This window comes from Erythrolamprus reginae, chromosome 1, assembly GCF_031021105.1.
Source record: "Erythrolamprus reginae isolate rEryReg1 chromosome 1, rEryReg1.hap1, whole genome shotgun sequence".
In the NCBI taxonomy this organism is placed as follows: domain Eukaryota; kingdom Metazoa; phylum Chordata; class Lepidosauria; order Squamata; family Dipsadidae; genus Erythrolamprus; species Erythrolamprus reginae.
This window is the reverse complement of record NC_091950.1, coordinates 371,326,613-371,350,837: the sequence shown is the minus strand read 5'-3', so window position 1 is coordinate 371,350,837 and position 24,225 is coordinate 371,326,613. Positions and strand designations below refer to the sequence as shown.

The window sequence follows — 24,225 nt, the reverse complement described above, 5'->3', positions numbered from 1 at the left end:
TGTCACCATACATCAAGTGATATCAACATGACACACCGAGTTTGGCACCTGTGCTCTACATGCTATTGGATAATTACTTCTATCTTCTCTTCTCATGGTCTCTCTTTTATTACACATACACACACCCAAATAAATAATAACAACCTAAATAGGAACAGAACGAAGAAATCCTGATGTCACTTTTGATTTACAAATATGTAGGAATTCTTTCCTTTCCTTCATATAACACATGAGACTTAGAACCAGCATCTCTGTCATTAAACAATAAACATAACTGCCCACCAGTTTTAAGGTGCTGAAATCTTAATCCCATGATTGTGTGGATGCTGTGATGGTTCTAAGTGCAAGGATCAATCGCAAGGTTACTTTTCCAGCATCATAGTATATTTGAATGTTTGCTAAACAATTGTTAAGACAACTGAATGTTTGGGAGGTTCAGTATTGATCTTTTAAAGATATTTCTGAAGAAAACTAAACTTGCATTGTAAGTGTACATTCCTCTGGATCCAAACCATCACATTTTAAAAAAATAAATAGTGAACTATATATATTTGAACTCTATGTTCCTTTCATGTAGAAAACCTCAGAACTTCAGGCAGTATCATATATGGTGGTTCTTGATACTGCCTTTGAAAGAAGCAAGCTGTGACTTGATCACAAACTCCAGATATATTATTTGAACTCAGATCTATTTCTGAATTGTTACAACATGATGCAGCTAAATACTATAGATAAATAAGGAAGGATTAATCTCTAGGTCCAAAAGACCATGTGGGGCTCTTAATCTAATCTATTGAAACTAAAGCACATATATACCCACAACTGAATAGTCAACTTAATCAGCATTTTATCTTCCCTTAAGTTTACCCAAGATGCTTACATTCTAGTTGCAGTTGAAGCATACTGTTGTTAATTAAACATTATTAGTTGAATACTTTTGATCAAACTGTATGTTCTCCTCAGAAAAACTTTACGTTTCTTTGTCCTACTTTTACTCCTCAGTTCACACTGTTCTTCTTGAGACATATTGTAATTCAAGCCAGGGAGCCAGAGAAATATTTATTTGGGAATTAAGGTCAGATATAGTTTGATGTTCTCTTGAAAGTTTCCTATAGAGGAAATAGGAGGTGGAAACATTATGTATACCATCTGGATTTGTACAAAAATAAAGGTGGGATGTAAATCAAATAAATAAACAACATTCATTTTCAATTTTTTAGTGTCGAGAACTAACAGTACAGTGATCCCCCGGGTATTGCGATCCCGATCATTGCGAAACGGCTATATGGCGATTTTTGAACCCGGAAGTAAAAATACCATCTGCGCATGCGCACCCTTTTTTCTATGGGCACGCATGCGTAGATGGCGCCGGGCAGATCAGCTGCTGGGCGGCTTCCCTGGGTCTTCCCCCTCTTGCTGGCGGGAGGGCGAGCGGTGGGCATCAGCGAGGAGTTTCCCCACCGCCCACGCAAACTCCTCGCTGCCGCTCGCCCGCCCTTCGCCCGCCCACGCCGTTCGCTTGCGCCGCTTCCCAGCTGAGTCCTGAAGCGAATTCGCTTCAGGACTCAGCTGGGAAGCGGCGTGAGCGAACGGCTTGTCCACCGCCTGCCTGCCCGCGTGCGCGCCCGCCCGCGCACCCGCCCACGCCGTTCGCTCGTGCCGCTTCCCAGCTGAGTCCTGAAGCGAATTCGCTTCAGGACTCAGCTGGGAAGCGGCGCGAGCGAGCGGCTTGTCTGCCGCCTGCCTGCCCGTGCGCCCACTCGCCCTTCGCCTGCCCACGCCGTTCGCTCGCGCCGCTTCCCAGCTGAGTCCTGAAGCGAATTCGCTTCAGGACTCAGCTGGGAAGCGGCGCGAGCGAACGGCGTGGGCGGGCGAAGGGCGGGCGAGTGGCAGCGAGGAGTTTGCATGGGCGGTGGGGAAACCCCAGCGCCGCTTCCCAGCTGAGTCCCCTTCCCAGGAACCCCAATCTTCGGCTCCTCGCTAGCGCTGCGGAAGTAAAAACACCATCTGCGCATGCGCAGATGGTGTTTTTACTTCCGCAGCGCTACTTCGCGAAAACCCGATCATTGCTAGGGGTCCTGGAACGGAACCCTCGCAATGATCGGGGGATCACTGTATATACACATTATATAATAATTACAGGTGATCAATAAAATCTGGGTTCATCACAAATCCCATTATCCTGGGGTGAAATCCAGCAGGTCTGATAGGTTCTGGAGAACCGGTAACAGAAATTTTGAGTAGTTTGGAGAACTAGCAAATCCACCTCTGCTTAACCCCAGAATGAGGTGGGAATGGTGATTTTCCAATATCCTTCCCCAGGAGTGGGGAAGGGAATGGGGATTTTGCAGTATTCTTCCCCTAGAATGGGGTGGGAATAAAGATTTTGCAGCATCCTTCCTCTGCCACACCCACCAAGTCACACCACGTACACCAAGCCACACCCACAGAACCAGTATTTAAAAAAATTGGATTTCACCACTACACTATTTCACCTGTTGGCGTTCTAAACCAGGGGTGTCAAACTCAAGGCCGGGGGATAGATCTGGCCTGGGGGGTGCTTAGATGTTGCCCACACAGCAAACGGCTGGCCCAAAGTGCCTCTGCAAGTGAAAACGGAGCTCGGGAGGGTTTGTGTATGAATGATGTTGAGCTGGCTATGCCACTCTGCCCCCCCCCCAAGGTTATTTGGAAATATCAATTATTTGCTTACTAATTAAAAGGTTTTTTTGGCTGGAGATATGGGAGAAGGACCCAAAGTTTGGCTATAGGTTAGCTTAAAGATGTTATGCAGTCTTTTCCACTTACTGGTAAATCATTTTCTTTTAACTCTAGAAAGCATATTTTGGTTAACACTCTTCTAAAACTTTCTGAATTGCCAGTAAGATTACTGTCTTGCCATGAAACAGAAAACAAGTAATTAAAAAACAGTCATGTTACTTAATGGATGTTGCAATTATGAATTATTACACTGAACAGACTAGATCCACGAAACAAATTACCTAATTAGATAACTGGTTCAACCCACAACCACTTCAGCATCCTGAAGTGATTGTGGGTTATATTAGCTGAATGTAGTGTTATACTTCCCATCTGCACAAGGTATATAGCATGTATAATGCATGCTTTGTTCACATCTATATGTGACTGGCAGAATGTAGGCACTACTGCAAGACTTTCCTGCTAGGTTTTGTACGGTATAGGAACAAATAAATATTGTGGTAGAAAATTAATGGATGCCTTGTAGTGCAGAAATTAGAAATTTTGAAAAGTTTGGATTATTATGCCTATGCGGTTTGCTTTGAACATCAGTGCACAAAACATTTAGAATGCTATTCTTTTCTACAAATTTAGAGATCACATTGTCTATACAATATAAAACATAAAATGATAACAATTTTATTTTCTAGGCATATCTCCAAGGATTTTATATTTAGATAAATGTTTCTTGATAAGATTAATTTGAGATAATATGTCTGTGTACTTGAAACTTTGAAGGAGAGAGTGATGATTAATTGTATTTTTATATTTTAGTTTTTAAAAATGTAAATGTTCAAATGATATTTTAGACCATATGTGTTTGATCAATACAATACAATTTATTGATATCTTAAAATGTATGTTATAAATTTTCTAATATTTATGTTACTTACTTAAATATATTGTGTAACTATTTGAATATGACCGTGTGTATGTTTAGGCATGTAGTGTGTGTACAGAGAAGGAGCATATTTTATATAGCCATAAAATTTATAAACCCAATTAAAGTTGTACTGCATGTACAACTACTGTAGTACTGCATGTACTGTTTATAGCATATCATATATGTCGTTTTAAAAAAACAGAAGGTTCTGCATGCTTGGTTGCTTCTCAATGATAGCTTGGACTCATGCTTATCTCTCAGCATGACTACTACAATTCATTCTACATGGGTCTATCTTTAAATACCTAGACATTCCTAACTGGTGCAGAATATGGTCGTTGGCTTTTTAAGGAGTCAAACCCATTACTGATCTATTACATGTGTATAACAAGTCTCTCTGACTACTAGCTTGTTTCCGGGTGTAAACCAAAATGTTGCTTGTTATAATATAAAGCCATTTTGGGATCAGATGACTGCTTACGCCACATGGAATCTGTATGCCTTGGAAGAAGATGTAAAGAGACTGCTCATCTATTGGAAAATCCAATAACAACTTTGTTGATTCTATAGATTCCTATTCTGTTAGATAATTTGCCCCCAGAGATAATATTACCCCAATCTCTAATGGTACAGTGGTACCTCAAGATACGAACCCCTCGTCTTACGTACAACTCGTGATACGAACCCGGGGTTCAGAAAAATTTTGCCTCTTCTTACGAACTTTTTTCGAGTTACGAACCGGCGTTCATAGACAGCTGGGAAGCCGCGCGGCTGTTTTAAAAGGTCACAGTCGCGCTGGGGAGCTTCCCAGCACACCCCCCCAACCCCGAACCCGGAAGTTTGGCAAAAGTTCGGGGTTCGGGGGGGTGCTGGGAAGCCCCCCAGCGCGGCTGTGACATTTTAAAACAGCCGCGCGGCTTCCCAGCCATCTCCCGAAGCCAAACGCCAAACCCAAACTTCCGCGTTTGGCATTTGGAGGCTGCTGGAAAGCTGCGCGGCTGTTTTAAAAGGTGACAGCCGGGCTGGGGGGCTTTTCAGCAGCCTCCAAACGCCAAACGCGGAAGTTTGGGTTTGGCGTTTGGCTTCGGGAGACGGCTGGGAAGCCGCGCAGCCGTTTTAAAAGGTCACAGCCGGGCTGGGGGGGTTGCTGGGAAGCCCCCCAGCCCGGCTGTGACATTTTAAAACAGCCGCGCGGCTTCCCAGCCGTCTCCCGAAGCCGAACGCCAAACCCAAACTTCCGGGTTTGGCGTTCAGAGGCTGCTGTGAAGCCGCGCGGCTGTTTTAAAAGGTCACAGCCGGGCGGCAGCGGTTTTTTTGCGGGTTTTTTTTTTGGTTGCACGGATTAATTGACTTTACATTGTTTCCTATGGGAAACAATGTTTCGTCTTACGAACCCTTCGTGTTACGAACCTCCCCCTGGAACCAATTAGGTTCGTATCTTGAGGTTCCACTGTATTTAAGAAGCAGGTGAATTTCAGAAGCCTCGTGACCTTAGAATCTTTGTCTTGAACATAAATTATAATATGGTTTGATGTAATTATAATTATTGTGATTGTTCTCCCTTATTACATCGATTTTGTTGGTTGGGTTTTTTATCCACTATTTTGATTTTAGGCTGCTCATCATTGGACAAATTGAAGCAACACAAAAATCATAGAAATAAATAAATTCAAATGATATGAGTGGTCTATTGTTTTATATTGCCTACTTTAGGATCATGCTAGATGGCTAACATTATCAAAAGATAACTAACTATGCTACGGACCATGCCTGAAGGTTGACATTGAATTGGCAAAGTGGTGGATAGCTTCTTTTAAGTGGTGGATATCCAAAGTGGTGGATATCTTCTTTTATGATTAACCATTAAAAGCCTTGGGAAGGATACTCAGATGCTGCCTCTAAACCTGAAATATCAGATTGAGGATAGATTCTCGTAGTTGACAACAACTTGATGGCACAAAATCAGTACTTGGAGATACAGAGTTCTGGATCTGAAACAAAATGTTTTCTCACTTGGCAGTCAGTTGGAGAGCCCAATTGAGTTAGGAACTCAAGAAATGGCTGAATATCATTGTCCATTTTGCTTAAAATCAGCTTTTCTAACAGTATCGATAGCTGTTAGAATATCTTTCCCATCGCATTTATCCTTTACCTAGAAATGGCAAAGACTTTATCTGGCACTCTGTAAATCAAATCTTCTATATTTGCCTTTAGGTTAACTCTGTGTATACTTTTGTTGTTGTTTAAATTATCCTTACTGGTATGATCATCAGTCTCAATTTTAAAGTGCCAACAAATTTACAATGAACAACAAGTCGGAATTAAAAATATTTAACAAAAAGGCTGAAACTGTTTGAATAGTCTCTCTCCCTCTTAAAACGGTACATCAAATATACATTAATATAGTAGTACAGTGCTCCCTCGATTTTCGCGGGTTCGAACTTCGCGAAAAGTCTATACCACGGTTTTTCAAAAATATTAATTAAAAAATACTTTACGGGTTTTTTCCCTATACCACGGTTTTTTCCACCCGATGACATCATATGTCATCGCCAAACTTTCGTCTGCCTTTAATAAATATATTTTTTAATAAACTTTAATAAATAAACATGGTGAGTAATAATCTGAATGGTTGCTAAGGGAATGGAAAATTGCAATTTAGGGGTTTAAAGTGTTAAGGGAAAGGCTTGTGATACTGTTCATAGCCAAAAATAGTGTATTTACTTCCGCATCTCTACTTCGCGGAAATTCAACTTTCGCGGGCGGTCTTGGAATGCATCCCCCGCAAAAAACGAGGGAATACTGTATAGTATTTAAATTTGAAATTCAGTTCCACTGCTTATTTTGTAAGCAATAAATGCAGTTATACTCATGACATATGGATTGATAGTGTTTCATTTTGTTTCAAATACAGTAATACCTCATGATACGAACTTAATTGGTGCAAGGAGGAGGTTCATAAGACGAAAGGTTCGTAAGACGAAACATTGTTTCCCATAGGAAACAATGTAAAGTCAATTAATCCGTGCAACCAAAAAACCCCCCGCAAAAAACCGGCTTTCGGCGACTGCTGGGAAGCCGCGCGGCTGTTTTAAAAGGTGACAGCCGGCCTGGGGGGCTTCCCAGCACCCCCCGTTCGGGGGGGTGCTGGGAAGCCCCCCAGGCCGGCTGCGACCTTTTAAAACAGCCGCGCCGCTTCCTAGCTGTCTCCTGAAGCCGAATGCCAAAGCCGAACTTCCGCGTTTGGCTTCGGGAGACAGCTGGGAAGCGGCGCGGCTGTTTTAAAAGGTCGCAGCCGGCCTGGGGGGCTTCCCAGCACCCCCCCCAAACCCCGAACCCGGGTTTCAGAAAAATTTTGCCTCTTCTTACAAACTTTTTTCGAGTTACGAACCGGCGTTCGGGAGGCTTCTGGGAAGCCCCGCCGCCCGGCTGTCACCTTTTAAAACAGCCGCGCGGCTTCCCAGCAGTCTCCGAACGCCGGTTCGTAACTCGAAAAAAGTTAGTAAGAAGAGGCAAAATTTTTCTGAACCCCGGGTTCGTATCACGAGTTGTTCGTAAGACGAGGGGTTCGTATCTTGAGGTACCACTGTAAATGGTTAAGGTAAATTCAACAGAGATTAATAATCCAGAACACAATTTAAAATGTAATAGTATTTTCAGGTTTGTCAAAAGTTTTGATTGATTGAAATAAAAGTTGACTTTTTTTTCTTTTGGCCTCTGGGAATATTTTCAGATATCAACACTAGAAGCACTGCAAATGTACAAAAAACAAAGAGGAATTTACTTTGAAAAGCCAGCAAATAAAGCAGTAAAAGTACAAACTAGGGGGGAAATCTCTAATTTGTCCCCTTCTGTTTTTTTAAAAAAAATCTTCAAAAGGGAATGTCGAAGTAAAACTCTTTTATCAAACATCAGAGGACTGTATATTGAAGAAGGTTTTTTCAAGAAAAATCAAATTTTTCCACTAATTAAAACTTATAGTCTGAACTTTCAGTAATGTATTCTTTAAAATGTAGAGTTCTCCTCCTCCCCACCACCATTGATTAATTCCACATGAAAGTGTGGAAATATTTGTTGTCTACCAATCAGTCCACCCATATGCAAAATTTCATGTTTTTACTATAAACTTCAAGCATCATTAGTCATTATGTCCTTCACCTGGTGAATTGTCTTGTATTTTTATTTAAATTCTAATCTTCCTATGAAGTTATTGCATATATATATTCCACTTTATCATAACAAATATGAGAGAAAAAGGTGACCCTTTTTCATTCTCTGAAAGTCAACTCTGTCTTCAAATTTTGTCTGGAAGATGGTTAATATAACAATATTTTATTCACTACCTTTAAGTACAAGTTGTCATTTGGAGAAAGCATGGTTGTTTATCCTGTGGTTTGTGAGCACAGATTCATCATCCTCATTTTGTATGTTAAGATGGAAGATTTGTCATGGAAATGATGTAAAGCAGTATCCATGCAACCCAAAATTTTCTATAGTATTTCTTCAGACTTTAGTGAATAACATCAAAGGGAAACAAGAATATAACCAGGCTTACAAGCTGCTAGTTATATAGCTTAAGGGTTAAAGTGTAATTTTAAACTTTGGTCTCTTTGATGATTAATTATAGTATATAATACTATCATTTTTATTGCTGTAATTGTAAGCTGACATTTCAATGATCTATCCCTCGAGATTTGCTTATGATAGCCTTAAAATATAAGAAAGTCCGAATCTTATATGCAACCAAACTTAGAAAATGTGTTGTCAGCATAACAATATATTCCAGATATTGCCGTTTTTTTAAAAAAACATTTTTTACAGGCACATAATTTCTGGATCACAAAGTCACATGTAGTATCTTCCATTAATTTGCAACATTTAACATTTTGGAAATAAAAGATTTTGGAAATCCAGGATTGTGATCATTGTTCTTTTAGCTGATTAGTATATATGGCTTCCTAACCTTAGCATTTCTCATTTAAAAGGATGGATAACAATTTGGAAGGTGGCTAAGTCTCTCCACTGTTCGTACTCCAAGTGTAAGGTGTTAGGTTTTTAAAAACTTTTATAAATGCTAAATTATGTTCAAAGAGAATGACTGCTTTTGGATGGACAAGAATGAATAAGTAAAGCCTTTGTGCCATTGGTATTGTCATAGCTCAACTCTAGCATTAAGAATGCTCAAATATTATACTGTTCTTTTCCATTGCGAATATTTTGTAAAATATTAGCAAACTGCAAAACTGTAAGGGAGTATTATGATTAAATGTACTGCTCAAAATAAATAAATAAATAAAGGGAACACTCAAATAAGACATCCTAGATCTAAATGAATGAAATATTCTCATTGAACACTTTTGTTCTGTATAAAGTTAAATGTGCACAACAGCATGTGAAATTGATTGTCAATCAGTGTTGCTTCCTAAGTGGACAGTCTGATTTCACAGAAGTTTGATTTACTTGGAGTTATATTGTGTTGTTTAAGTGTTCCCTTTATTTTTTTTGAGCAGTGTATATTATGGCAGGAATCGGAGTTCGTCTCTTTTCAGATGGAGTTGAAAGAAGGATCCCATTGTTTGCCCCTGAATATTGCCCCTGAATGGGGTGTTGTGCCAGGAGGTTTTCTCTCCTGGCACAACACCCCATCATGCATAAATAGACAGCATCTGGTACAGCTGTTATTAGGAACTTATGGTTGCTTCTTTCTTAATGGAAGTGTAAGGGCTTTATAGCAGGTATTAAGCTGCCTGCATTTGTTAAACAATCCTGCATCATACTAGCAATAACACTTTTTTGAAGAGCAAAATACAGTACATAAACAGCTATGCCTTTTAAGCTATGCTCTCTCTCTGACCCTCTTTTGTGCTTTGTTAACCAAATTTCTTTCCCAGACAATCAAGTCACTGCTCAAAATTACATAACAAAATAAACAATTGGGCGAGTGGGCAGTGTGACAGAAGTAGCAGTGAGTACATGGTGAAAGCATATAATGAAATTTCAAGGTTTATAAAGTATGGTAGAGAGAAATACTGCATGAATATATTTTAGGATTTGAGAATGCATCATGTTAAGAAAACTGCAGTTGTTAGTTTGTCATTCAGCAATTGAACTATGTGCAATTGTAAAGATTATTCTCATACCTATCATTTATATGTCCTGGTGGGAACCAACACGAATTAAAATATATGAACTATTGGAAAATATAAATGTTTAAAATGGCATAATTGATCTCCAATGTGAGAAAGATCAAAGGCCAAAATAAAAAGTGCATTTTCAAAAATCATGGCTAAATGATTCATTATGTTAATATGATCTTGCCCATTCTTTTGGAAATGCAGCTCTTGCTGCTTGAAAATAGCCATCCAATACTCACGTAGAAGATACACCTTACAGAAGAAAATTGGAATTATAGTTTAGATTGCTTAGAATATAATCCATTCTTATGGATACTTAAGGAGCCTTGGTGGCGCAGTGCTTAGAGTGCAGTACTGCAAGATGCTTCTACTGAGTGGTGGCTGTAGTTCACCAGTTCAAATCTCACCAGGCTCAAGGTTGACTCAGCCTTCCATCCTTCCAAGGTGGGTAAAATTGAGGACCCAGATTGTTTGAGGGGGCAATATGCTGACTCTTTAAACCGCTTAGAGAGGGTTGTAAAGCACTGTGAAGTGGTATATAAGTCTAAGTGTTATAGTGTTAGTGCTATTATCTAACCTGACTATGAAACTACAAATTATGTTTAGTCACATATATATGATACATGCATAACAACTATAAGCAGTTTACAACACTAAAAAGAAAAAGGAAAAAGATATAATAAAGAAAGATCAAACTTGTTTGGACAATGAAATATACAAACCATATTTTTCGGACTATAAGACACACCGGCATAGTTCCCTCTAAGCTGAGCAGTGAGCAATCGCTCACTTAAAAATCATCATCAACTCAGAGTTTTTCAAACCTGCCCAGAAGCCGAGAGGGAAATAGTGAGAGGGAAAGAGTGCCACCCAGTCCCGAAGGGACTGCCACTCAGACACTATACTTTTCCGCCCATCCACCCCAAAAAATTAGAGGGAACACTGCACACCGGTGTATATGATGCACCAAGATTTCAAAGAGGCAAGTAAGAAAAAAATGTTTTTGTCCTCCCTGGCCCTCAGGAGCCATTTTGTTTAAAAAATGGGCCCATTTTTTTTGCAAAAATTGAATTTTGTGCCTTCTCCCAGCTCTCAGGAACACTCTGCAGGCCTCCCAATTCCTCTGCACACTCCATTTTTTGCAAAAACACCCATTTTTCACCCATTTTTGAGGCAAAACGGGGCGTGCAAAGAGTTTAGCGAGCCTGTAGAGTGCTCCTGGGGCCTGGGGGAATTTTTTTTTTCCAGAATATTGGATCACATGTTTTAAATGTGTTTACTCTGGAAGTACTAGTGTAGAATTTGGCAATTATAGTTACAACAGACAGGGGAAATTTTAAAATCTCAAAAGGTTTAAGGGGACATCATTGGGGGAGGGGGTTATTAGCCTTCATTGTATGAGCATTTGTTCATGTTTTGTGCCCCTATTTCACTGAGGTATTATAGAATATTGGTGTGTTTGGGAAACTGAAACTGATGTATAACTATTTTGTGGGAGATACTTTTGCCCTTCCAAACTAATTTCATATTCTTTGAGCATATTCACCTTCCAGTTCTTTTTTATATCACACATTCTTTCTTAAGATGTACAGGAAAATTTCAGCTATCAAGACAGGTATTTCACACTGGACTTGAAGCATCTTGCATTGTATGCCTCTCCATTCTTCCTCCATATTCTGGGTCCTTGGTTTACAAATGAGATGCAATAGTTTCCAAAGTCTGTGTTGATTTAGGGAGCCATGTCTTCTGGTGTTGGTCCACTGTGCTTCACTAAGTTCAACACAGCTACCAGGGTATTTTAGAGCACTTCATGCTTCCTTCTGCATACGAGTTTTAGGGGGATGCTGACATCATTTTCCAGCAGGACTTGGCACCTGCCCACACTGCTAAAAGCACCAAAACCTGGTTCAATGACTGTGGGATTACTGTGCTTGATTGACCAGCAAAATCTCCTGACCTGAATCCCATAGAGAATCTATGGGGCATTGCCAAGAGACATGAGACCGAGCAATGCAGAAGAGCTGAAGGCCACTACTGAAGCATCCTGGTCTTCCATAACATCTCAGCAGTGCCACAAGCTGATACCTTCCATGCCACACCACATTGAGGCAGTAATTGTTGCAAAAGGGGCCCAAGTACTGAGCACATATGCATGCTTATACTCCTGCATACTTGGATATTGTTCTATGTACAATCCTTGTTTTATTGATTGCATGTAATATTCTAATTTTCTGAGATGATGGATTTGGGGTTTGAGCTGTACCCATAATCATCACAATTATGACAAATCACGGCTTGAACTATCTTGCCTTGCACGTAATGAGTCTCTCTCATATATTACGTTTCACCTTTTACGTTGCATTACTGAAATAAATGAACTTTTGCACGATATTCTAATTTTTCGAATTTCACCTGTATTTTGGGACTCTGGTGTTTGTCGAGCTTGGATTTCTTCTTGCAAAAGTTCCATTACCAAACTAGGTAGCATTATTGTTTCATTGACTATGTTAATCTGGTTAACAGTGAGAATTTGTTTTCTCCTAGTTCTGTTTCACATTTTCTTTTTAATGTTTTTATAACAAATCTATCAAGCTATTGGGTATTCTTACCATTAAGTTTTAATTTAAATCTATTTACTAACATCTGCAGAATTTAAAACTTTGTAATATGAATACTCTGTTAAATACTTTGCTGCAAATTGATGTCATAATATAATTCTTTATTGGCCAAGTGTGTTTGGACACATAAGGAATTTGTCTGTGGTGCATATGCTCTCTGTACATAAATGAAAAAATACATTTGTTAAGATTCATGAGGTACAACACTTAATGATTGTCATAGGGTACAAATAAGCAATCAGGAAACAATCAATATTAAATCGTAAGGATACAAGCAACAAGTTACAGTCATAAATGGGAGGAGATGGGTGATAGGAACAAGGAAAAGACTAATAGTAATAGTGATATATTGAATGTATGTATGGATGTGATTGATTAATTTTAAGCATCGGGGTTTTAAGACAGTATTTTAATATAGATTTTATTGTAGATTTGTAATGTGCTTTGCATACATTTGCTGTAAGCCACCCTGAGCCTCAGAAGAAGGGTGGCATAGAAATTGAATACATAAACAAACAAACAAACAAATAATTAGTAATGCAGCCTTAGTGAATAGTTTGACAGTGGTGGGGGAATTATTTGTTCAGCAGAGTGATGGTGTTCGGGGGGAAAGCGATTCTTGTGTCTGGTTGTCTTGGTGTTCAGTGCTCTATAGCGTTATTTTGTGGGTAGGAGTTGAAACAATTTATGTCCAGGATGTGAGGGGTTAGCATAATATGAACATTAGTGGAAACTAGCATGTGCAAAACCAACATTTCATTTCCTCTTTTTCATTCTTGGAGAAAATTGCATAAAATAGGCATGTATCTGGCCTTGGTCTCTGTTTGTAATGGAAACACGATAGGCTGTCTGTCACATATATAGTGCCTATCTGAATTTCTTGCAAACTGATTAGAGGGGAATATGCAATTTAAAAATAAATTCAAATTAGTTCAACCAGTTTCACAATACAAACAGTGGCAGTATATCAGATGTTCATCTCTTGGGTCCTTTTATGTGTCAATATTCTACCCACAAAGACTTTATTAATACTGCCGGTCTCTTAAATTTTCATTTCTGAATAGTTTCCATCATACAGTAATCAAATACTACTCAAGTGTTATTGGGTTTCTCTTTCCCTTCCCCTCCCAATTTACAGCATGATGTATCTCAGACACTACTCAAAGCAACCCTGGACAGTGTGGTGGAGGAATGTGTCAGCTTCGTAGGAGTCGATATTAACATCTGCTCAGAAACTTTATTAAGGTGAGCTTGAAAACATTCTCTTAGTTTCGAAATTCAAATAATTCATACAGTGGCATCCTAGTGGCGGCGGCTTGGGTTTGTAAGGTGAAAATAGTTTGGAAGAAGAGGCAAAAAAATCTTAAACCTTGGGTTTGTATCTCGAAATGTTTGTATGACGAGGGGTTTGTAAGACGAGGTATCACTGTATATTGATAGAAGGTTTTCCCCCCTTTTTCTTAATGTGTTTTTGCCTTATAGTTCTCAATTGCTATTTTGCACTACGGTGTTCCCTTGCTTTTCGCGGGGGATGCATTCCGAGACCGCCTGCGAAAGTCGAATTTCCACGAAGTAGAGATGCGGAAGTAAATACACTATTTTTGGCTATGAACAGTATCACACGCCTTCCCTTAACACTTTAAACCCCTAAATTGCAATTTTCCATTCCTTTAGCAACCATTCAGATTATTACTCACCATGTTTATTTATTAAAGTTTATTTAAAAAAAATTTATTAAAGGCAGATGAAAGTTTGGCGATGACATATCACGTCATTGTGTGGGAAAAACCGTGGTATAGGGAAAAAATCCACGAAGTATTTTTTAATTAATAACCGTGGTATAGACTTTTCGTGAAGTTCGAACCCGCGAAAATCGACGGAACACTGTATTATCATATTACTACTTCTTCTTTTTTTAAGTTGGTGTTCTTTTTAGTTCTTGAATAAGATTTCCATTTCTTGAAGGAAGCTTTAACTTCTATAGCTTCCTGGAAATTGTGAGAAAGCCCTGATGTCTTCTTGTGGTTAAACCTTTCTTACATTGTAGAATACTGCACATTCCATCATACATTGTGGCTTTAGATTACTTCCAGGCATTATAAAGAGATTAGGCTCTCTTACTTGCACTCCGTTTTGTACCAGTGCTCTGCATTTTTCAGTAGTTCCCTATTTTCCAAATGTGATTTCACATGACTTGTTTGCTATTTGCCATTTGTACGAATGTGAAATGTAACAGCATTGTAGACACTGTTCCTATAGATCAGCGATAGCTAACCCTTTTTTCCTTAAGGTGCCAAAAGCGTGCAACCGCACGCTATCACACATACATGTGTGCCCATATCCCTAATGCAATGCCCTCTCCTGCCTTGCCCCCCTAAGCATATGCATGTGCTCTCCATGCACCCCTGTACATGCACGCATGACCCCATGTCCTGTTTTGGACCTAACAGGCCTCTCTGAAGCCTCCGGAGACCAGAAATGGCCTGTTTCCTGACTTCCGGTAGACCCATTTTTTGCCTTCCCAGAGCCTCCATGCAAGCCCAAAGCGGCCATGTGGAGACTCTCAGGAGGGGAGTTGTGGTGTGGGCAGGGCCAGCCAAAATTCAGCTGGCCAGCTGCGCACTGGAGCTGACCTAGGGCAACAGCTTGCATGTCTGCAGAGAACCTCTGTGTGCCATCTGTGGCACGTTTGCCATAAATTTGCCATCATAACTATAGGTTTATATAATGGGTCACCAACCTTTTGGACTCAAGGACCACTAAATTCATAATTTTAAACCCTGCAGACCACTAACATGATCTGCCAAATGACCAGCTGGGTGGCCATGGCTGGGTGGTTATGTGACTGAGTGGGCATGGCCAACTCGATGTCACACATGTCAAAGGGCGCCTCCCCAGCCACTTCTCACCTCCCCAGCCAGGCCGCTTGGGGCCTCAACAGGAAGCAATTGTTGGAGATAAGCAGCCACCACAAGAAAGAGTTGGCAAAACAGCTCAGTTAAAATTGGATCTGGACGAGAAGGAGGCTCAGTAGAAGCACCTCATTGAGGACTATGAGCATAAGCTTTCCAAGCAGAGGGAAAACCTATGAGAATGCTGTTAGTACTATTTACATAACTGGTTGGGTTTGGCAATATGTAAAAAAATATCAATGTATGTTTAAATGAATTGTATCACTATAGCTTTTAGAGCTAATGTTGCAGTTAGCCATAAGAGGGAGCCAGAGCCTATCTCTTTCTCTCTCTCTCCCTCTCCCTCTCTCTCTCTCTCTCTCTGATTATTATTCTCTGCTATTACTGTTATGTTCTCTGTGACTGCTTTGTGCTAAATGCTGGTTTATGTATTTGTAAGCTGAACAAGTAAGATATAGTATTGTATATGTGTTGACTGATTTAACTGTGTATGACTAGGATTGTTCTTGACTAAGATATTTGCCAAAGTAAATAATACTTACATGCTTAATGTATCTGGTTTGTCTTACTGAACTATTACTCATATCTCTGGGCTATCATCTGGATATCTGCTAGGTCTCCACGTTTCCTCTGTGCATCCTTGTTAACTCAAGGGTCACTCTGCTCACTCCTTGACAAATGCAAGGTCAGGTACAGACACCTGGAAGTTCAGTGGGCTGAGATGGTCAGCCAGATCTAGGCCATGATGCAGTCCCACGGGAACCAGGTCCTCCAGTTTTTCGCCACCAACAGCACTTTCCTCCAGCCTTTGTCCAAAAGCCTGCACCAGGAGGCTTAAGCAGACCCCTTGTCAGAATTTCTGTCCCCACCAACCCAGACAAAAAGACTCCGAAGGAGGAGACGTCCTGCAGCAATATAAATGTTCATTGCATGTATTTGTCCCAGGGACTGTTTAGTACAATATTAAAAATGCAAATAATCTTTCTGTGGACCACCAAATTTTCTTGTGGACCACCAGTTGATGACTGCTGTTTATCCATAACACTTATATCGCACCCACATCAGAATATTATATGAGCAAATATTAAACTAAAAGCCCTCTATAAAAGAGATAAGGTATAGATCTGTGTAAAATTATTGTGATGTTTTACTATGAAAAAAATCAATAAATAAAATATTTTTTTTTAAAGCCCTCCAATCCCAGATTAATCCCAGATGAAAATTTTTGCTATTAATCCTGTCACCTAAGAATTGGCCCTCTTCTATCGCAATATCTCATCTCTTTTCCCAATACTTCTCTTCACCTTAATGGTAGATAAGTCTTGGAGTAGGAAAAAGTTATCACATTCCAAAAGATCTCTTCCAAATACCAATCTGACTCACTAACCATTTGCAGCTCAACCACTTTGATTTCAAGGGAATGGACTTGTTTCCTTCCTTCTCCTGTGTTTTCCTTAAACATAATTGTGGTAAAGTTTCATAAGTTTGAAACTTTATAAGGAAGCCCACCAGCACTTTTAGTATTAGTAAAACAGCACCATTCTCCACTTGCACTGCTTCGGAGAGTCCAACATGGGTTAATCTTCAGCCTTGCTGGAAGGGACTGAGTTAAAAATTAGCATAAATAACTGGTCCAACCCCCATGCTGCCCTTCCTGGGTCAGTCTAAAAAACTCAGTCATAGTGAAGGGACACATGAGTTTTCCTCCTAGGACTCTTATAGTCTAGGAGTAGTTTTATTGGTATTTTTTGTTGTTTTATTAATAAATTATGCCTTGTTTCTAATGATTTTTCTCTTTCTGTTTGTTTTTCAGATCCATGGAGCAGCTCACCTCGGCGGGATTGGGCCCCTGCTCTGTGGAGTATTGCCCTTAAAACGTCTTTCCCAGGTCGGAGCCTCTTCCCTGCGTGGGTACAGCTCCCGAGACCGGGTGTCGCCAGCGAAAGAGGTCCCCGGCCTGCGCGGCCATACCGTCTTTCGGAGCGATTTTCAGGACAAAGCAGGATGAGATTCAAATTTCCCGCCAGAAACCGCCAGTGAAAGAGGCCTGCGCGGCCATACCTCTAGGCGATGTGATTTTCGCAATATTGGACAGGACAAAGCGGAAACTTTAAATTTCCCGCCAACAACGCAGCAGCCCGGCCGATCCCCGTTGCCGCCTGAGACGGCCAATTTAAGGGCGCGGCCATTAAAAACATGGCGCGCCACACAGGGGGCCGCCATTTTGGGCAACCCTGCAGAGGGGTCGACTTCCGCCCGCCAGGCTTTAAGGGCTGACGGACAGCCCGATTCACCCCTAGAGAGGCAGGAAGAGACCGGATATCCTGTTCCACACAGGAAAAGACTGCTCTCAATCGGTGGTGGCCATCTTTTCGCTCGGTAAAAACTTGTTACAAACGCAGCAAAGAAAGTTTCTTTGAACTTTGCATTATTGGAGGCTCAGAATCATCCCCAATGGCCGATCTTCCGCAACAGGGGACAGCAGAGCCCTCAACTGTAAAGGCCAAGGAGAAAGCACACTCCTCAAAGGCAAAGGCAAAAACCTCTCAGTCCTCATCTGGGTTAAGAGAGGCCGAGCGTCGGATTAAGGCGTTGGAGGAGCAATTAGAAGCTCAGAAGCAAAGCAATGCCTCTTTGTCAACAGTGCCAGGTCAGAGTGTGGGCATGATAACTGGGAAACACCCCCCCCCCGGCTCCCAGAGGGAATTGGGTTGGCCACCGACAAGGACTGGTCGCCTAATAGGTTTGGGGGCCCATCCCAGGTGGCGGAACCAATAAGACCTGAAGTTACCAGGCCATCTTCCACTTCTCCCGCATGGCACATGGCACCCCAACCATTACCTACAGCCACGTTTACCCCAACAGCTGCAGGGCTCAGGTCCTCCCCAGATACCTGGCAATGCCTACCACCAGCCTTGCAGGATATGATCGCTTCAGCATACTCGCATGGCATAGCAGCTGGGGTACAACAATACACAGCAAGTGCTCCCCCTGCCTCTCCACACCCTCCTCCTCCTCCTTCCCTGCAAAGGAATATCTGGGCAGCCCCAGCTCCCCCGTCACCTGCTCATGATTCATTACTAGAGGATCCTGCATTCAGAGGGCAGGGCTCAGAGCCAGATGATGGCCTATCTGAGGATGAGGGGGCACCTCCGGAACCACCAGCATATACAGGTCTCTTTAGGCCCTCTATATTTCGTGTACTGCTGAATAAGGCGAAGCTGGCTGTTGCCTTGGGCACCCCTGAGAAGCCCACAGATCCAGCATCGGACCCTCAACCGGCCTCAAGGGTGCTCACGGAGCTCCAAAGGGATGCTGACCTTATACCGGCTCCTAAGCTTTTCTTGGACAATGTTAAGAGGCCTTGGCAATATCCAGCATGCGCTCTAGGCCCAACAGCCTCTGAGCGTAAGTTTTACGCATTCGAGCCAGAATTGGAGAATTTGCTGGAATTTTCATCGGTAGATGCTCCAATTGCAGCCCTAGTATCTAATGCACTAGTCCCCTCCGATGTGGCAGATGGCCTAAAGCCGGAGGACCGGAGGGCAGAAGGAATAAATAAAAAAGCTCACCAGATGACGGCATGGGCCCTTAAAGCAGCCTCAGCAGCGTCATTTTTTAACAGGGCTTCGGTCCTATGGCTCCAGGAGATGCTCACGAAGCTGGGACCTGAGGAGGGTCGTCTAAGGCAAGACCTTAACAAATTTCTGGCTGCTGCGGAATTCTCGGCGGACGCCACTCTGTCAGCATCTTGTTTCTCCTCACGAGCCCTAGCAGCAAACCAATCGTCCCGTCGCTTACTCTGGCTCCGGACCTGGCAAGCTGACGCCAAATCCAAATGGCATTTGGCCTCAGCCCCGTTTGATGGGGCAAAATTGTTCGGGGAATCTCTTGACAAAGTCCTCGTGGAGGACAAAGACAAAAAGAAAATCATGCCTAGAACCTACAGACGCCAGGAAAGACGCACCGCTCCGTATTTTAGACGCCAGCCCTTTCGGGCCGAATCTTCCTCCACTGAACCCCAGGCTGGAAGATCGTATACCCAGGGGTCTTACTCCCAGTCGTCCTACAGAGGAGACAGAGGTAACTTCGGGGACAGGAACAGGCAGTTCCAACAAACAAGGAAGGCCTATAGAGGTTCCAATAGGGGAGGCTTTCAAAGGAACAAATGACTTTACCAAGACACTCCCCATAGGAGGACGGCTGCAGCACTTCACCGCCTCCTGGGCGTCTATATCCACAGACACTTGGGCTATCAATATTATAGCTCAGGGACTCACCCTGGAGTTTACCCAGAAACCTCCAAACAGATTCCTACAGTGCCCGGTGCTCTCCAACGACCACAAGCGCAACCTCCTTTACCAAGAGATTTATCATCTATTTCAAATCGGTGCCATCGAGAAGGTTCCACCGCACCAGGAGGGGCAAGGGTACTATTCCATCGTGTTCATAGTACCCAAGGCCTCGGGGGGTTGCCGCCTCATACTCAATCTGAAGCAGTTGAACCTATACATAAAATACCGCAGGTTCAAAATGCACCCTCTAAAGACTATACTGGCTGCAATACGTCAACAGGACTGGTTGACGTCAATAGACCTCAAAGAGGCATACCTACATGTCCCAGTACATCCGGATTACAGGAAATACCTCCGGTTTTGTTTCAAAAACCATCATTTCCAGTACAGAGCCATGCCCTTTGGCCTATCATCAGCACCCAGGACATTCACAAAGTTATTGGACATACTCACCGCAGAGCTCAGGACACGTCCACTACGCCTTATGGCGTATTTGGACGATATCATCATATTGTCCAGCAGCTCCAGTCAAACGCAGCACGACCTGACAGAGACTATGGAAACTTTGGAGCGTATGGGGTTCTCAATCAATTACCAAAAAAGTCACCTCACACCAACCAGGTACTTATCCCACCTGGGTACCAATATAGACACCATGGCCGGCAGAGTCTTCCTGTCGTCAGAACGCCAGGACAAGGTCAGAGCGTTGATCACAGAATTGCAACACAGCCGTACAACAACTCTGGCATTCCTATCCCAACTGTTGGGAGTTCTCATATCCTGCATAGACATTGTACCCTGGGCCAGGCTTCATGCCAGGCCACTACAGTGGTTCCTCATTCCCTTTCAACAGAACCAAACCAGCCACTCCTCCAGATTGGTGACGATTTCACCAGAGGTACGCCGATCACTCCCATGGTGGAAGTCATCAGCCCTGCAACAGGGGTCGCCGTTCCTACTACAACAAGAGGTAACTGTAACAACGGACGCGAGCCTTTCAGGTTGGGGAGCTCACTCCAATGTAGGAGTGGCCCAGGGACTATGGAGTCCAGAGGAACTCGCATGTCACAACATCAATTACTTGGAACTCAGAGCGGTTCACCTGGCTCTCAGGCACTTCAAAGGGCTGGTGAGGGGTCAGAATGCGCTGATACTCATAGACAATGTGGCGACAAGGGCGCACATCAACCATCAGGGGGGCACGAAATCAGGTCGTCTGATGAGAGAATCTCAGTCTCTGTTCAGGTGGGCAGAGCAACATCTCGCATCCCTATGGGCGGAACACATATCCGGCACCTCAAACATACAAGCGGATTGGCTCAGTCGGACTACCATAGACCCCACAGAGTGGAGCCTGAACACAGATCTATTCCTGGACATCGTGCACAAATATGGGACTCCGGAAGTGGACTTATTTGCCACCCACCACAACAGTCACTTACCAAGGTTTTTCTCAAGGTTCCCATCACCAGGAGCGGAACAGATCAATGCACTAACCTGTCCGTGGCCGGAAGGACTGCTGTATGCATTCCCCCCTGTCTGCCTAATACCGAGAGTAATACACAAACTGCTACAAGAACAGGCAGAGATTCTTCTGGTGGCCCCACATTGGCCCAGACGCCCTTGGTTTGCGGACCTCATGGATCTCTCAATTTCTCACCCTTGGCGCATCCCATACCACAAAGTGGTACTAACGCAGGGGTCAATTCGCCACCCAGACCCCCAGTGGTGGAGTCTTGCCGTGTGGCACTTGAGGGGGAGAGATTGAGGAGGGAACGGGTCCCAGATAAAGTGATAACCACCATCCAAGCAGCACGCCGTCCCTCCACGACGCAAATTTACCAGGCAACCTGGAGGGCATACTGCTCCTTCTGCAGAAGTCGCAATCAGGATCCTCAATCACCATCGGTGGTCCAGATCCTGGAGTTCTTGCAAGCAGGCTTGGACAAGGGATTAGCTCCGAATACACTTTGCAGACAGACGGCAGCAATTGCCACGATACTTAAAATGGATTTTTCTAGTCCAATCTCCCAGCACCCATGGATTCGGGACTTTATTAGAGGGGCAGCGAACATCAGACCCCCTACCATACACCGTTTCCCCACATGGGATCTACCCCTAGTATTGCAAGCCCTCACGGAGCCTCCCTTTGAGCCCTTACGGGAGATACCGCTACGTCTGTTATCACTGAAGACGGCTTTCCTAACGGCAATCACATCAGCAAGGAGGGTCTCCGAACTCTCAGCTTTATCAGTAAGACCGGACTTATGCATATTCCACACAAACAGAGTGGTCCTCCGGCAAGACCCCTCCTTTCTACCTAAAATGAACACTGTTTTTCACAGATCTCAAGACATTGTGCTGCTGGACTTTTGTACCCATGGGTCTCACCCACTGGAACTGAAATGGCACAAGTTAGATGTTAGAAGGGCCATCAAAATTTATATACGACGGACTAACACCTTTAGGAAAACGGAAGCCCTGTTCGTTTCATATTTTCCAGCATCTATGGGGAATAAAGTATCACCCAAGACAATTAGTTGCTGGATCCGTTCCTGTATCATCACCGCCTACAAATCAGGGCCTGCACCGATACCAAAAGGCATCACAGCACACTCAATGAGGAGTGCGGCCCCATCAGCGGCCTGGGCAACACAGGCCCCGATCGACGATATTTGCCATGCGGCAACCTGGGCCGCGCCTAATACATTCATTAGACATTATAGATTAGACACTTTCGCTTCTGCTGAAGCAGCTTTTGGTCGCAGAGTACTGCAGAGAGTTTGCAACGATACTGCGCCCCTGGTCCAGCCTTCTCCCTCCCTAATAAGTTGAGCTTGGGTATATCCCATGTTGGACTCTCCGAAGCAGTGCAAGTGGAGAAGAACCGTTGCACTTACCTGAACGGTCTTCTCGCTGCACTGCAAGGAGAGTCCAAACCCACCCGGCTGTTTTGGCCCAGGGTCACAGGGTTGTCATAGTTTGAGTTGAATTCCAGTTCAGTTGGTTTAATAAAGTTCTTTGGTTTACTATCACTATGACTTCGTTTTATTATAAGACTGACCCAGGAAGGGCAGCATGGGGGTTGGACCAGTTATTTATGCTAATTTTTAACTCAGTCCCTTCCAGCAAGGCTGAAGATTAACCCATGTTGGACTCTCCTTGCAGTGCAGCGAGAAGACCGTTCAGGTAAGTGCAACGGTTCTTCTGTATTAGAAGAAGCCTTTCCTTGAGTGGGGATCTCTGATTTATCACTTCTACAGTACAGCAACTACGATTAAGCTTTTTTCCAATCCTCCCAGAGCCAGGGTGTCCAACTCGTGACTGGATACGTCACCTGATGACAACGGGACGATGCGTGTTTGACATCTCTATCCTAGAGCAAGCTGTATTTTGTTGCTTTGATAGTACTTATTGCTTCCTTTTATGAAATGTGATTCCAAATTTCCTTTTATTATATTTGTTAGACATATTGCAGGACTGAATGCCAACAGGGCTAAAAATATCATTGAGTTGCGACAGAAAAACGGACCATTTATCAATCGGGAACAGCTTAAAGATGTCAAAGGATTGGGACCAAAATCCTTTCAACAATGTGCTGGCTTTATCAGGATAAATCAGGAATACATCAGATCATTCTGCAGGTAATATTAAAAGGGTGTGAGGTTGATCACTTATTTGCCACATGTACGTAGAGAAAATCTCCAGTGGATAATAGCTTAGAATCCTTGACTTGAGAGTCTGCATTTAGGATGAAGGGTAATTTGCCATCTGCTGATTAGTCAATTATAACATAAGAGGGGTCATAGAAGGGCAATGTGATTTAGGGAGTAGAGTCATAGATTCACATCTCAGTTCAGCTATGAAGTTCATAACTCAGCTTTTAGATCTCTTAACATCTCTTAACATAAGGAAATAAACATTCCTATGACACTAATCTTCCACTACTCTAGCCTCCCATCCATCCTATCGAGTTGTTATATATTGATACCATTTGTTTTCAGTTTATAAAATAGTAAATGTTGCTTATGAAACACTTTGGAAAGATTTGTGTCATACAAGTTAAGATATTGATCCATCTAACTTTAATAAATATTGTTTCCTCCAACAAGGAAACTATCAAATATAATAAATTAAATTTGAGATGATGGTCTAACATTACAGAAATTTGATTGGCAGTATAGAGGGAGAAGAAGCAGAGTTTCTTCTTTCCTCTCTTCCTTTTCCACATTATCCCACCCACATTTTGCAGCCCTCAATAGTAATAACTACCATGGATATATTTGCATTATATTATGTCTTCCAATGCCAAGGTGACTTTGGCCCAGTGATAAGTATTCTCTGGCAAGTAAAGACGGTATGTCATAATAAAGTTTCCCATCAATTCTAAGGAATGAAACTCCAAATGACAGTTGAATTAAATTTTAAGCAGAACAGAAATATACTAGCAATTTGATCGAACACTGTGGAACTAAACACAAAGACTCATTTCAGAAGCCGAAGGTTGACCCAACTTTGGATATGGAGATATATTAAATACTCCCCTTCCACCCAGTGTTAATAACTTTAAAATTGCTGTACCAGCCAACCTTAGATATCTTAGGAAACTAGCTACATTTGAGA

The 24,225-nt window shown here is 42.5% G+C and overlaps 1 protein-coding gene across 1 annotated transcript in view; it reads left to right on the top strand.

Moving 5' to 3' along the window:
* Positions 1-24,225, top strand: part of SRBD1 (S1 RNA binding domain 1) — a 175,212-nt gene that overhangs the window by 129,349 nt on the left and 21,638 nt on the right. Inside the window, exons 17-18 of the mRNA XM_070734549.1 lie at positions 13,534-13,640; positions 23,070-23,246. Coding sequence (XP_070590650.1) covers positions 13,534-13,640; positions 23,070-23,246 — 284 coding nt within the window. The remainder of the gene's footprint in view (positions 1-13,533; positions 13,641-23,069; positions 23,247-24,225) is intronic.